This window comes from Argiope bruennichi, chromosome X1, assembly GCF_947563725.1.
Source record: "Argiope bruennichi chromosome X1, qqArgBrue1.1, whole genome shotgun sequence".
Classification (NCBI taxonomy): Eukaryota; Metazoa; Arthropoda; class Arachnida; order Araneae; family Araneidae; genus Argiope; species Argiope bruennichi.
In genome coordinates, this window is record NC_079162.1 from 43,098,106 (window position 1) to 43,115,040 (window position 16,935).

At 28.1% G+C, this 16,935-nt stretch overlaps 1 protein-coding gene across 2 annotated transcripts in view; it reads left to right on the plus strand.

Annotated features, from left to right (window-relative positions):
* Nucleotides 1-11,034, plus strand: part of LOC129958220 (pyridoxal phosphate homeostasis protein-like) — a 30,143-nt gene extending 19,109 nt beyond the window's left edge. Inside the window, exons 7-8 of one of the 2 annotated variants that reach the window (XM_056070503.1) lie at nt 680-758; nt 10,866-11,034. In XM_056070503.1, the coding sequence (XP_055926478.1) occupies nt 680-742 (63 nt within the window). In that variant the 3' untranslated portion in view covers nt 743-758; nt 10,866-11,034. Of the gene's footprint in view, nt 1-679; nt 759-10,865 lie in introns of those variants that run through there. The other variant, XM_056070504.1, reaches the window with a different exon arrangement.
* The last annotated feature ends 5,901 nt before the right edge of the window (nt 11,035-16,935 follow it).

Consider the following 16,935-nt stretch of genomic DNA (forward strand, 5'->3'; position numbering starts at 1 on the left):
ATGGCAAATTAAAAGAGACAAAATAAATATAATTATGCTGTTCTGATTTCACTTTTGAGCATTATTAGATAATTTTGTGTTATGAAGGAGAGAAATGCATACAAATCTGGTAAACTTCGATTTGCGTCTACTTCTTATCATATAAATATAAAATCATCTGATATCACTCAGTTCTTATTTCACAGCAGCCAAGTAATCAGAACCAAACTATAATATTTAAAATGTCATTAAGAATCAGATTATTAAATACATTTAAATATTTGTAACTTGAATATCTTTAACCCCTTCCCATTGTTTCTTACTCATGACTTATTATTTTTATTTAAAGTATTTTTGAAAAAAAGATAAGACAGATAACTTGTTTTTTCGTATCTTGCATTTTTTTTTTTTTTTTTTTTTTTTTTTTAGTAAAAAAGAATAATAATAAAACCAGTGCTTGAAACCATTCTGTTCTCACGATGTCTATTTAACATGTCAGTTAAACAAAGCTATGCATGTAAATGTAAAATTGCTTGGAATCAAATTTTTCTGTCATTATCTAAATATCTTAATATATGGCAATACATCAACATTTATCAACTCTTAAAAGTTAATTTTTCTTTATGTTATGGTATAATGATTTTATGTGTTTTAAGTCTCATTTAATGAATGAGTTTATTTTTATATTCTTATGTTTTAGATTGAACTTGGTAGCAACTGTGTTCGAGTGGGTGAAAAAATATTTGGACCAAGAAAATATTGAATGATAGCTGAAATGTGTATGTACTTGTTCTTCTTCCATCTATTTGTAATTAAAAATTCTGAAAATTTATCCTTGTTTTATAAAGGCATAATAGTTATTAATCATTCATAGCATTTTCCATTATTAGCGTTTTATTTAATGTGTTTTTATCACATAATCCTAAAATAATTTGATGCTCTTTTAAGAGGCATAATTTTAACTACTAGTGTAATCAAAAACAATTGCTTGTGTCTGTTTTCTTATTTATATTAAAATTAAATACAGATGGGCTATTTTTAAAAGTGAAGATTCTTGCATTTATTTTGAAATGCTGACTTGATTTGAAAATTGATTTTTCGTATTTATCATGTAATATTTGAAAAAAAAAATTATGAATTGTTTGATAGCGATAATGAATCAGTGAATTTCGTTTAATTGTTCTTACATAGTTGGCATCGATACGAAAACCATATTGCATAGTTTTTCAACATTCTACAAACTATCATTTACTTTTGTTTCACAATATATTATTATGGAACATTTGACATATATTTTTGAATTCATGTAAGTTTTTAGTTTTTATAAAATTTAGTTTTTATGAGACTATCCTATGTTTACTTTGTAGAAATAAAATAAAATTTATTATTAAAAGCGGTATCAAATAGAACAAAACAAGTAGTAAAATTTGGTAATTAACTGAATTATAATTAAATGATTTCAAAATTATGCGGATTTCATCAAAAATAACATGTCTTTTTCATTTTTCGTCTGACCATAAAGCATTGTTTTAGGATTGTAAATCCTTTGAAAGATATTTCTTTTTTGCTAACAGCATGCTGTTTTGCCCTGATATGTTTCGAAATATATAGTCCCCTCCCCTCTCTCTTTGTTTTGGATACTGCAGCTGCATCGCCCGTTTGACGGGGTAAGTGTGTTGCAATTATTCAGCTACGCCAATGGTGTTTCCTATAAAGTGTCTGGCCTGCAGCAATGCAGAATTTGGTTTTTAATAGCATGATGATAGCTTCTTGATTTTTGTGAGGATCTAAGTGTATTTGAGCCAGTATGAAGGTTAAATGTAATAGCAATTCTTTCATTTTATGAATTTTTTTTGGCATAATCAGAATTTTATACATTTATTAAACCTTCATTAATCTTAATATCTGAAATTATACATGCTAAATAGATCAATCCAATTTTTTATTAAATTTTATTCCACTTTTGATATAATATAATTTGATTTTCTCTTACAGAATACTCTTTTGCTTTTCTCATTGAGTTTTCTTATTTTATTTGGTTGTGTTATCAAAATCGATAGAATATACTATAGAATTATAACCCCATCGCGACCATTTAAAGATGAAAGCGTTTGCGACTATCAGAAAATAGAAATAAACTTTTCATTTTTAATTAAAATGAGCTGTTATGTGCAATAATATAATTAATGTGTCTTGGACTGGGAAAGTATCGGACGGATGTCCATTGTTTTGCATAGAAATAACTGGGAGTCAATTGAAGTGATATATATGCAGTTCTCTATTAAATTAACGAAATTATTTTTGCACCTCCATAAACCAGTTTCTTAATAAAGGAACTGTGTTCTTGTCACTTTCAAATTTAACAGCCGAACAAAGTATATACATATATTAATCAAATTATGCTATATTATTTTTCTGCTTGTATATAACAATTGAAAAATGATTTCATACTTATAAATGACAAACAGAAAATTAAATTATTTTAATGTAAATAAAATATTATATGATGCTTATTAGATTCAAACTTTTTAATCTCCTAATGGGTGTCTGAGACTTTCCAAAATATAATAAAATTTCCAAAGATGGTATCCAAATGCAATTCACTGCTTCGTTTCAAATATTTTGAAAAGTTTTGTATACCTCGTAAATATCAATGCAGTAGAATATGTACAATGGTTCAACATTAGTCGATCTGTGTGTCTGATGCTGATAGGATATGAAAATTAATCAAGTGATTTATCTCTTTATTTGATATTTAACAGTGTAAGAAAATCATTGTGAAGCAATGACGGAGTTCCATGTATGCAAAGATATTTTGAGATCATTTCCGCAAATTTGTTATGCTCTTCCATTTTATATAATTCTTTACATTTGCACATCATTCATTTCTACATTTTAGTTTAAAGAAAAATAAAAATTACTTAGGTAAATTCTTTGAAAAAAGGGTCTATATAACGTGATGATCAATGTAACAATCCAGATTCCATTCCATTTTTCAACTTTGCGTTGCATCTACCCTGCTTTCTAAGCGATGTGACTTGCGTCTGTTTTTCTTCCATCGACGATTACAAAAATTGAAGTGTTATAGGAAGCCGCATTCCTTTTTATTGAATCGTTCCTTTTCTGTGTCAGTCTTTCAATCATAGAGACTTCCCTTAGATTTATTTTCGGTGTTTCTACTTTTTTTATATGTGTGTTCATGTGTTGCTTTATTCTTTCGATTTTTCAATGACGCAATGGTAATTATCAAGATAGATTTCAAAATAAAAATAAATCAAATCACACCCATTTAAATATAACTTTCGTCATCAGCTGTTTGAATAATTGTAAATTGTTAAAAATCTACTATTTAAAACAATGGCATTTTATTAATAAAATCGACGTTTTAAGAAATAACTACAACTTATAATGCAAGATATATGGTTTTAGAAATTCATAATAAAAAGCCAAACTTTTGAACGGAATATTAATTTCAGTAACCCTTTCTAATTATTATCAAATCTATTTGAAACTCAGGCTCATCATTTTTTAGCATCTCAGGGGCTCATTTTCATTGGATAAACATGTGTCCCAATCTAAGGGAGCTCAGAGATTTTTACTTCCTTTAAGTTTTGCCTCATACATCGCTATATTATCTTTCTGACTCTCAACAGAGACGAGGGATATCTCCATAAAAGCTTTTGTCTCTCTATTGGCTTCTTGCATCTCATTGATTGCCAGAAACTCCACTTGTGTAACGTGCTTAGCGTCTATAAGACGAGTGGTACACATTCTATTTATTCGGCTCGTAACTAGCCACTTGAATGGTTAGTTTCCTTGGAATCAAGCTAACGTATCACTTCCTTGGGCTTTTCATCATAGGGGCTGTCTCCAGGGGTGACTCTTAAGTTCCGGAGAGCACCAAGTAAGCGCCGAGGCAGAAAAGTTCAAAGCCAGTGGCTGCCTTTTCTTGTTGAGTCAGTGATTGTCAGAGGCATCGGATCTGAATTTTTTTTCCTGTGTCATATGGGAAGTCAAGAACAGATTCCTTTCAGTGGATATTATGAAGAAAATACAATCAAATCTTCTTTAAATACTTTCTATGTCATTAAAAAAGTTTCTACAAAACATGAGACATTTACAACTATATTGGTCGAGCAGAGTATAACTGATTTTATTGATGAAATAGCATCCTCTCGGAAACTTCATTTGGACAATTTACTGCCTAAAGTCTAATCTCGATAGCAATAAAAAAAATTGTTAGATTTAAAACCCTCAGATAAGTTTAACTGGCTGTTAGTTCTGATCGAATAAATTCCTCGCAAATTGTCATTTCCAGCGAGGAATTGATATACGAAATTATCGATCAGATATTATTTACTGAATCTTTTGTTATGTTTCAACTTCCAGAGATTTGGCCATTGTGCCTTGCTGCTGCTAGACACTCTCTTGTGCCCCTTGTGCGGAAGCAAATCAGGAGAGCTCTCTGTACACTGCAGTCGAAAAATGTATTAATTTTAAAGGGTTTCATGCTTTCTATTCCCAGTTATGTACTTCATGGCAATTTAAAATGGCAGTTAAAGTTGAAAAAGTTAATAACTAATTTCATATCCTGAAGCTGAATTCATTGTTAAACTCGAAATCCTCCATTGGAACCAGTTATTCATATGCTGTTAAGTAAAGCTTCCCAGAAAAAAAGTCCACTAATTCTGGCAATTAATAATTCCTCAAATTCTGTGATGTGTAATTAATAGCAGATTTCTGACAGTGAAACTGCTAGGGCTGCAGTCAGGTCTATAGAAAAGCTATATTTCCTTAGACTCCAAATAAATAAGTTTGTAAAACATACGAATTTTATGAATTATATTAACATAATTTTTAGTATAATTAATACTGCATTAAGCATAATTGGTCAAAGTCATATATGTTTTATTACGTTTACTTAATTATTAAAATAAACACTACCCTGTATACACGCTTTGTGAAAAAGCGTGTATACAGGGCAATCTAAAGACCTAATAATTAGATAAAAACAAATACGTTTTCACAAAGTTAATAAAAAAATGATTAACTTAAAATAAATCATAAACATATTAAAATTGTGAAACTTAAATTAACCACTTTATTAATAGAGGGACTGTATAATTTGCGCTGTCAAGGGCCACAAAATATCGACATCCGCTGCTGTATATGATACCATTCAAATTGCTCAGTCAATTTCACATACTAAGAAATCTACCCTTTCAACTTCTACACTATTGCAGAATGATACAACATCGATTTCCTATCTTATCTAAAACTAACTTCATAAAATCTTAATGATTTCCATACTGCTACAGAAAGAAAAAGCTTCTCTTTTTCCTCCACTGACTTTCTTAGAATGAAAGAATAATATAATATTAATAAAGAAACAAATGTTGAAAAAGTATTTTATTTAATTTTTTAATGATCTTTAATTTTTTTGGATGAAATCGCCACATCAAATATCTCAAATGCTGCTTTAATATAAGATGGTTATGCCGCTCCTTCTTCACATGCAGTAAATGATAAAAAGTTGTTAATCGCATTCAGTTTCCTGCTTCTATCTGTGAATCCATGCCAATAGATCAGCCAACTATTAACACTGCTGAAGAATTTATAATCGAATACATTATAAATAAAACGACTGAAGAAATGTCATCAGTTTCCGATCAGCATCTTTAAAAAAAAAAATGCCACGTATTAGCTCTACCTGTGCTGACAAGGCAATTTTAAAACAAAGACTGAAAAAGGTCCATTTTGGTGTGTCGATTTTAAAACATTTTATAGCCTTAAGCACTTCTGTGCATGACTGCTATTTAAAAAGTACTGTGTTAAAAGATGACAATTCTTTCCTTTCATATGATGTAGAACTACATTAACTTCAAATCTTCTTAGCATGTTTAGCTATCCTTTGATTTCAAATTTTTAGTTTCAACAGATTTTACAGATTTTCTTTTAACCCTTAACTGGGGAGGTGCGGTCTACGAGACCGCATTTCATGTGCACTCAAATTAAATTTTCTAATGAATGCATTAGTATGAAAAACTGCCAACATATTTTGCAGATAGTTTTCTTGATATATAGATATGTTTCAGAAATTTTGCAAAATATATTATCATTGAAAATAGTTAATGCGTTGGAACATACATTTTCTTATCAAATTACATGTTACAATAAATAATATTCTTGAAAAAGCATATTACTTTTTACTTTTTAAATCATATTTATTTTTCAATATATGAATGTATAGAGAAGACAATATAATGTAAAACTCTACAATTATATGAAAAATAAAAAAAATGACAATGGGTAAAATTGGCCCTTTTTTTTATCGGCTTGTGTGACTTTCATAGCACGGTTTTCTAGCGCATTTTAAACATACAGGTTCAGAACTAGTATAAAATTCAACCTATAAATTCTGTACATATATATCATGGTATATTAATATATTTTATAAATTTTTCAAAATACATTATCATTAGAAAAAATAATTATGTTTGAACATACATATCAAAATCAGTTGAATGCGTACTTTAATCGAAAAACTCTTCTGTATAATTATCCTTATCACTAAAATCACTTTCTGCTTCATTTAAAAGTGTCTGGAGCACTGCTTCATAAAAGGATCAGTAAATTGGATGATATTTCGGGGTCCAAATTTTAGCGCCATCTGCTAAGCCTTGTTTATCACTGGGACACTAACAGGGAGATGCGGTCTTAGACCGCGCTCGAAAAAACAGCTGAATTATTTTAAAAAGCATCTGCTGAAATCGGTTGAAAAAGTGCATGTGTATTGAAGGTCACTAAACAAGAAGTTACAGGATCAATCCATTCAATTGAGCTAAAAATAGAATAGGGGTGACAGAAAATCCATCGCTAGCGGTCTCGCAGACCGCACGTCCCCAGTTAAGGGTTAACTGACGTTTCACATGGCTTGGTCTCTTCTGGATATTTGTGTTGATTCATATGAACTTTTGAATTTTATAATGACATTTTATTCATTATTACTGTTTACACATTTTTAGAATTCTTTGGCTTCTAGCTGAGACATCTAGTTTCCTCACTATACTCAATTCAGTATAGTCAAATATGTCCTTTGTACCAATAAAACCCTCATAATTTTTTTTAGGAATAGCATCTAAAAACACTTTTTAAAAATCTTGCCTACAAGTTGCCCAAATTTGTATAATGTACCTGTTGCAACTTTAAAATGAGAAACATTTAAATTTGTCTTTAAATTTTGAAGCACATTTCTGTTGAATTAAGGTACTAAATTTGCCTCTGTTTATATAAAGTGATAATTATCTAAATTATTTAAGCAAGTATTTAACGAATTCTTACAATAGCATGTTTTTTGACATTTTATCAAGCTATAAATATTTTTTCCGTCTGAGCAACTTACGAATAACAATTCAGTTAATCTTAACATTGTCCATACTTTTACTGTTGTAAAATTTCAGTTTCATGTTGATTTTAAAAAGTCTACTGTCTGCAAATTGATTAATGAAAATTTATTAAGCTAAATAATATCAGTTATAATAAAAATCCATGCAAAATATATTTTTATTTCAATTTGTCAATTCGGATTTTTTATTGATTCATAAATAGGATGTTGTTTTTAACAATAGGAGATAGGCTGTACATTAAATCTATTAAAAAGAACCCTCCTCTTATGGCCGTTGTCTTATTTCTTAGTACAGCAAAGAATTCTTATATTAGAACCTTGTGTTTTATTTTTTATCCTTTTTCATCAGCAGATTGTTCAGAGAGAGGTGTAACTTTAGCATCAAAATATTTAGGTTAAAGGCATTAAAATTTCATCAAGCTCATAAACTTTTTTTTATCAACTTCAGATGCATTCTTCCGTTTTTTATTATAAAATTTTTAATGCTCAGAATTTCTCTCTTGATTCAGTTTCATGACTTAATAACACTTCATAGGAAGTACAAATTTAATTTTTTTCCTTAATTGTTCTGTAGAATTGTAACTTTCATTTAATTTTTGGTTTTGTTTTGCCAAGTATTTTGATCACATATCTTTTCTTTTTCAATATCTTAATAAGAGCAGCAAGTCCATTAGACCCCCCCCTCCCTCTCATTCCGTTTTATTGCATTTCTTGAAATTGCTCTTCTGTTTTTCTTTCCATATATTTAGTTTTCAGCATTAAGAGCTCGATGGTGATTGGAAATTAAAAAAAAAAAAAAAAATAAGACACTCACACAGCAATAAAAAATTTAAAAAATGACTTGAAGCAAATACATAACACAGAAAATTCTGCTCAGATAAGGTTCCAAAAACACTTTCGATCCATAATCCAGCATTGCAAAATGTTGGATTATGGATCGAAAGCTAATTTTGCGATCTTTGAAATTTTTACTTAACAAGTTGGTACTCTCTTTCTTCATCTTCTTTCCTCCTGATATGTTTTTTGAATTGTCCTTTTGAAAGTTTTTATTTTTTGCCTTGAAGGTGACTCTTCCAATTGTATTTGATAAAAATGATTTATTCATGTAAAGATGTACCATTAACTTTCTAATAAAATTCTAATGAAGGATTAATCTTTACTTTCAGAGGTAAATAATCGATTTTTTTTAATATATTCAAGACCGTGTGTTTTTTAATATATTCAAAACCGTGTGATATTTAATGTATTTTATTGTCAACTCAGTACATTCTTGTACAATCGTCAAAAAAAAAAAAAAATAAAAAAAAAAATAAACGGAACACTTCTGTATTTATTATCGTATTATCATAAAAAAAGTGTTAATGAAAATGGATTAAAGGGACATGTTTATTGAAATTGACAAATAGTTTGACAGAGCTAATTAACTACTATCTCGAAATTTGTCCATTACAGAAATCGAGATTCTTTAATAATTAGATTCAGCATGTCTCTTTAGGTATGTGTATCAAACTTCGTTCTGAAATTCGTTGATAGTTCTTGAGATATGCCTAATTTTGTTTGCTGATAACGTTAATAGAAAAATGACTTTTTTCGCGTTTTTATCTCAGGAATTTCGGAGGAGTAAACTACATGACTCAGATTTATCCTTAATATGAGTATGTTTTTTCAAAATTAAATATTTTTTCTTTTTATTTAAATATTGAAAAATTTTATTACTTTTAAAATTGATTCATCATTTAGTCTTTTTTAGTTGATCCCGCCCTAAGAAATTAACATCGTCGAATGAATAGACGTACCATTTCAAAGTGGAACTTCAATTATAATCTCCCCCCCCCCGCTGTATATGTAATTTTTATGACAATGAAATATGCTGTTAAACCCATTTTTCCCCCTTAAAAAGTCGCATATTGTGGAAATGCGAATATCGTAAAGATAATTTAATAAAGTGAAATTATCGGCGTTTATTAAAAATAATGAACTGTTATTTTCAGGCGGAAAAAATTATTAATCTTATAGAAGATTTTTTTAGTTTATTACCGTAAGTATGACTGAATGCTGGATATTCTTTCTGTTATGCAATGGCTGATGTAATCAAGAAAAAAATTCAAACAAATTGGGCAAAGCATATTACCAGGCTGCAATACCTCCTCGAACTAGAAATTTGAAAACAATGTTTTTTCATAAACGCAATTGCAAAGAGGAAGGAAAGATTTTATATTTTAAAAATATTCTCCACCTATTTAAAGAAAATTACGAATGTGTGCTCAATATTAAGTATATAAATAATAGGTGCTATTAATTTCTCTATTTTAGCAGGAATTATTTTACAGAATGGGATGAAATGGTATGGATTTCATTTACTTGCAAACGATAACTCCCTGTAAAGAGAAAAAATTAATTTAACATTCCAAGAGACGGTCTGCTGTGTTATCTAATTTTATATCGTCTGTGGTATCTATATGTATTATTTATGCATTTATTTCATGACCTTATGAAATATGATAATTTTCTTTAGGCGAGTGAAAAATTTCTTAGAAGATATCGCCATAAGTTCATAAGATTCATTTAACATTGGAAGCGTTATTTTTCAATAACCTATAACTCTCGCAGTTTCATCAGAATTCCGTAAAATTTTATTGAGAGGTTAATTTCCTTACGACAAATCAATTCAGTAAAAAAATCGATAGTCGTAATGGAAAAATTTCAAAATATTAGTTAATTAACTCAGTTAATCAGTTAGTTTATTACTTGCCCCCTCGAGTCATTAATATTGACACCAAATTTGTATAGATGCGATAGTAAATAACAAAGTTATAGAGGTGTCCCCTTTTTTCTATTGTTGACGACTCTACATTAGTCATTTGCTATGCCTTTTTGGACTAATGCTGTTAAGTTGATTGCCTGTTCAAAAAACTCAGAAATGTGTGCCTGGAGCAGAATCATCTTGTTGCTGTCATAAATATTTTTAGTGTAACTAGATTGCTTAAGATATTAAATACTGAGTATTACATGTTTTTAAAATACTCTAATTTTATATCTGGAATATAAATGAAAAATATTATACAAGTATTAAAGACAACATTAATTTTTATGGTGTATATTTCATTCTTTGAGAAATACTTTATTTCTTATTATTATTCATTTTTGAGGTAACATTTATCTGCAAATATAAAAATTTGTTTTATAAGCGACAACAAGTACCCTCACTCCTCTTTCAGTGATTCTTGATATCAAATGTAAGAAAATCATCTATTCATCCCTTAAATTATTTTAGATATTTATGCTGTAGTATAATCTTGAAATATTTACTTTTTTAAAGTTCTTTGTTTCATTTCATCAGTTAAGTGTACTGAATTTAAATTCAATAAAAGTAATATTTATTTATTTACTGATGAAAGAAAGTTGGATAAAATAATTTCAAATTTTATTTGCTTAAGTCAAAAATTGAAATTTAAATGATTTTTTTTTCCTCTCTTTACAGTGGATGATGAACCCAAAATCTTCAAATAATTCTTCATGTTCCTGTTCTGTTTCTGATCGATTCATTATTTAATGTGTGTTTAATTTTTTACTGAATTATTACATTTGTTAAGGTTTCCATTTATATATATATATATATATATATATATATATATATATATATATATATATATATATATTACAGTGAAAACCCGAAATCAGTCAAAACGCGTTTTAACTGACAGCGTTAGGGAGAACGCGAATTCACTAGGGAAAACGCGTTCTAACTGGCAGCGACAGGGAAAACCCGAATTACAGCGCTAAGAAGATTGGATTTTCTCTACTTATTTTCTATTTTGTCCGGTTAAACCTTACGAATCTAGATTCCTTGTTCGTGAAATATCCAAAAGAAAGTGCAGTTGTCCAATTTTATTCTTGTTGGAACATGTTTGTGCTGGTTGATTCATTTACGATGAATGAAGAAAATGTTAATGTTTTTTGCGCTAAAAAGTGGAAAAATAGATTTCTTGAACAATTACAATTGTTACAGAAAAAACAGAATAATTTAAATGTGATGACACGTGATGATTACAACATTCTTTTATCTGAGGTTGAAAAAGAAAAAATCTGCCGTTAGCAAGATTTCTTTTCAGTACCGCAGATTAAAAAGGTTTGACATTCTTGAAATCAGTGGAATAAAAAAGTTAATTTCTTTAAATGAGCCCATCAAATATTACTTACCAGTTGAAGAAATTTTTGATGTCATTGAAAGGGCACATGTGGCCATAGGACATGGTGGTAGAGACAGACTTAAAATTGAAACTTCAAGAAAATATGCTAACATAACCACCGAGATGATACAAATTTTTTATGAATGTGTAAAATATGTCAATAGAAAAAAAAATATGAAAAAAAAAGGTTTGGTTTCTAAATCTATCATTCACTCAGAAATGAATAGTCGCTGCCAAGTGGATTTGATTGACAGGCAGTCTCAGGCAGATAATGAATTTAAGTGTATTATTAAGGACTATTTAACGAAATTTGTGTTACTACGACCACTTCAGAGCAAAAGAATGGATAAGGTTGCGTTGCAAGTACTTCGTATATCTTTTTAATATCTGGGGCTCCTTGTATACTGCAATCTGATAATGGAAGAAAGTTTGTAAATTCAGTTATAGAGCAGTTACGTAGGTATTGGTCAGAATTGAAGATTGTTCATGGGAAGCCTCGTCATAGCCAATCGCAGGGTTCGGTTGAGAGGGCCAATCAAGACGTAGAAAATATTTTGGCTTCATGGATGAAGGATAAAACTGTAAAGTGGTCCTATGGTCTTCGTTTTCATGAAAAACAGAGCTCTACATTCAGGAATTACACAATCACCATACAAAGCTATGTTTGGGATTGAACCAAGAATTGGAATGACAACCTCAAATTTGCCATCAGATATTATATCGAAGATGTGGATGAACTTCAGAAAATTTTTGAGGATATGAATGCATAAGAACAAGAAATTGAACAAGCATAATCAGGGGAGCATATGCTTGCTAATAAGTCGACCAACATTTTCCTAATTAAAGAGGAAGCCTAAGAAAATTTAATAAAGCAAGCCAAATGAATGAAAAAGATATCCGATGCAACACATCCTGAGGTTGATATTGGAGGAAGTGTTGTTGTTACCATTCCAGATGTTTATCGAGCAAAAGTTTATTTGCGAAATCTCATCGGTGTAGTGCTTGAAAAAAATAAAGATGGCCTGTAAAAAATTGGTATTGATCGAGTATTTATACAGTAGATTATATCTATTCCGGGTGCAAGTGTGATACAAAAGTTTAACATATTCCCTGATTTTTAGATCTGAATTCGATGTATCGGAGCAAATTTTCTCAACTAAAGAAGAAGTACCGAATCAGGAAATTTCTCTGAGAACAGCGACAAGAAAAGGAGTTTTAGGAACTGGGTAAGGGTTCATCCACTGTTCTTATAAAAAACATTGTTCTTCAAAAAGATGTTTCTGTATGAAAAATGGTTCTCTTTGCAATTCTAAGTGTTACATTAGTTTGCCTTGTCGAAATAAATAATCTGCAATAACGGTACTGCTTTAAACAATATCCAAACAAAGTATTTTTTTTCTTCAATGATAGGATTTTTCCTCAAATACTATTTTACTAAGTATAATTTTTGGTCTAACAAATCAGTCAAAATACGAATAAAATTGTTATCCCTAACACTGTTAATGAGAATTCATTTTTCCTTGTAAATTCGGGTTTTCCCTGGGGCTGCCAGTTAGAACGCGTTTTCACTAGTGAATTCGCGTTCTCCCTAGCGCTGTCAGTTAAAACGCGTTTTCCCTAGTTAATTCACTTTTGACTGATTTCGGGTTTTCACTGTAATATATATATATATATATATATATATATATATATATATATATATATATATATATAATATAAAAAAAATTTCTGTACTGCCCTTATGAAATGAAAATGTGATGTAGCCACAGAGGTTTCACATTTATAGGTACTAATGGTAAATACATCAGGCAGTGGAAAGAGTTGACATTTTATTGTTGTGACAACCATGTAACCATCAAGTTTCTCTCCCTGCAGCGAATATTATAAAATTCAAGAAAAAATAATTTCTTACTATCCATTTTCAATATTCCTGCCCAAACAATGCAGTTCTGAACTAGCATTTTTTTTTCAATTTGTGTTCCTTTCTCACTTACTTTTTGTATTAATTAAATTCCCTTAATAATAAATTTGAAACATAAATTGATATATAAAATTAATATGATCACATTTTTCAAATGCATTAATAATTTAAGGCATAGACGTGTAATTTAACAGTTTAATCTTTTTAAAATAATATTTACTCTTTTTCGAAATTAGTTTTTTTTTTTTTAAACTTCACAGGTTGTTAACAGGGTGACCAGCATTTCTGCTGTTTCAATTTCTCAGACATTTTTCTAATATCTTCAGAACAATGCATTTTAATTTATTTTATTCAATTACTGCACGATAGGGTGGAACGATAAAACCAACTTTAGATTTTTAATTTGTAATAGAGCGAAAAAGTTGCCTTTTGGTGTAGATTAAATAAATTTAAAATATGAAAAATATTGGAGTATGTCTGAAAGTTTGATTTTAATTAGTTGACAATGTTTGATTCTAATTATGAAAAAATCTGTTTGAGACTATCAGTAAAAGTTTGATTTTCATTAGTTGACAATGATGTTTTATTCTAATTATGAAAAAATCTGTTTGAGACTATCAGTAAAAATTTGATTTTCATTAGTTGACAATGTTTTATTCTAATTATGAAAAAATCTGTTTTAGACTATCAGTAAAAGTTTGATTTTCATTAGTTGACAATGTTTTATTTTAATTATGAAAAAATCTGTTTTAGACTATCAGTGAAAGTTTGATTTTCATTAGTTGACAATGTTTTATTCTAATTATGAAAAAATCTGTTTTAGACTATCAGTGAAAGTTTGATTTTCATTAGTTGACAATGTTTTATTCTAATTATGAAAAAATCTGTTTTAGACTATCAGTAAAAGTTTGATTTTCATTAGTTGACAATGTTTTATTCTAATTATGAAAAAATCTGTTTTAGACTATCAGTGAAAGTTTGATTTTAATTAGTTGACAATGTTTTATTCTAATTATGAAAAATTCTGTTTGAGACTATCAGTGAAAGTTTGATTTTCATTAGTTGACTATGTTTTATTCTAATTATGAAAAAATCTGTTTTAGACTATCAGTGAAAGTTTGATTTTCATTAGTTGACAATGTTTTATTCTAATTATGAAAAATCTGTTTTAGACTATCAGTCAAAGTTTGATTTTCATTAGTTGACAATGTTTTATTCTAATTATGAAAAATTCTGTTTGAGACTATCAGTAAAAGTTTGATTTTCATTAGTTGACAATGTTTGATTCTAATTATGAAAAAATCTGTTTGAGACTATCAGTAAAAGTTTGATTTTCATTAGTTGACAATGTTTTATTTTAATTATGAAAAAATTTGTTTTAGACTATCAGTAAAAGTTTGATTTTCATTAGTTGACAATGTTTGATTCTAATTATGAAAAAATCTGTTTGAGACTATCAGTAAAAGTTTGATTTTCATTAGTTGACAATGTTTGATTCTAATTATGAAAAAATCTGTTTGAGACTATCAGTAAAAGTTTGATTTTCATTAGTTGACAATGATGTTTTATTCTAATTATGAAAAAATCTGTTTGAGACTATCAGTGAAAGTTTGATTTTCATTAGTTGACTATGTTTTATTCTAATTATGAAAAAATCTGTTTTAGACTATCAGTGAAAGTTTGATTTTCATTAGTTGACAATGTTTTATTCTAATTATGAAAAATTCTGTTTGAGACTATCAGTAAAAGTTTGATTTTCATTAGTTGACAATGTTTTATTTTAATTATGAAAAATTCTGTTTGAGACTATCAGTGAAAGTTTGATTTTCATTAGTTGACTATGTTTTATTCTAATTATGAAAAATCTGTTTTAGACTATCAGTCAAAGTTTGATTTTCATTAGTTGACAATGTTTTATTCTAATTATGAAAAATTCTGTTTGAGACTATCAGTAAAAGTTTGATTTTCATTAGTTGACAATGTTTTATTTTAATTATGAAAAAATTTGTTTTAGACTATCAGTAAAAGTTTGATTTTCATTAGTTGACAATGTTTGATTTTAATTATGAAAAAATCTGTTTGAGACTATCAGTAAAAGTTTGATTTTCATTAGTTGACTATGTTTTATTCTAATTATGAAAAAATCTGCTTTAGACTATCAGTGAAAGTTTGATTTTCATTAGTTGACAATGTTTTATTCTAATTATGAAAAATCTGTTTTAGACTATCAGTCAAAGTTTGATTTTCATTAGTTGACAATGTTTTATTCTAATTATGAAAAATTCTGTTTGAGACTATCAGTAAAAGTTTGATTTTCATTAGTTGACAATGTTTGATTCTAATTATGAAAAAATCTGTTTGAGACTATCAGTAAAAGTTTGATTTTCATTAGTTGACAATGTTTTATTTTAATTATGAAAAAATTTGTTTTAGACTATCAGTAAAAGTTTGATTTTCATTAGTTGACAATGTTTGATTCTAATTATGAAAAAATCTGTTTGAGACTATCAGTAAAAGTTTGATTTTCATTAGTTGACAATGTTTGATTCTAATTATGAAAAAATCTGTTTTAGACTATCAGTAAAAGTTTGATTTTCATTAGTTGACAATGATGTTTTATTCTAATTATGAAAAAATCTGTTTGAGACTATCAGTGAAAGTTTGATTTTCATTAGTTGACTATGTTTTATTCTAATTATGAAAAAATCTGTTTTAGACTATCAGTGAAAGTTTGATTTTCATTAGTTGACAATGTTTTATTCTAATTATGAAAAATTCTGTTTGAGACTATCAGTAAAAGTTTGATTTTCATTAGTTGACAATGTTTTATTTTAATTATGAAAAAATTGGTTTTAGACTATCAGTAAAAGTTTGATTTTCATTAGTTGACAATGTTTGATTCTAATTATGAAAAAATCTGTTTGAGACTATCAGTAAAAGTTTGATTTTCATTAGTTGACAATGTTTTATTTTAATTATGAAAAAATTGGTTTTAGACTATCAGTAAAAGTTTGATTTTCATTAGTTGACAATGTTTGATTCTAATTATGAAAAAATCTGTTTGAGAATATCAGTAAAAGTTTGATTTTAATTAGTTGACAATGTTTGATTCTAATTATGAAAAAATCTGTTTGAGACTATCAGTAAAAGTTTGATTTTCATTAGTTGACAATGTTTTATTTTAATTATGAAAAATTCTGTTTGAGACTATCAGTGAAAGTTTGATTTTCATTAGTTGACTATGTTTTATTCTAATTATGAAAAATCTGTTTTAGACTATCAGTCAAAGTTTGATTTTCATTAGTTGACAATGTTTTATTCTAATTATGAAAAATTCTGTTTGAGACTATCAGTAAAAGTTTGATTTTCATTAGTTGACAATGTTTTATTTTAATTATGAAAAAATTTGTTTTAGACTATCAGTAAAAGTTTGATTTTCA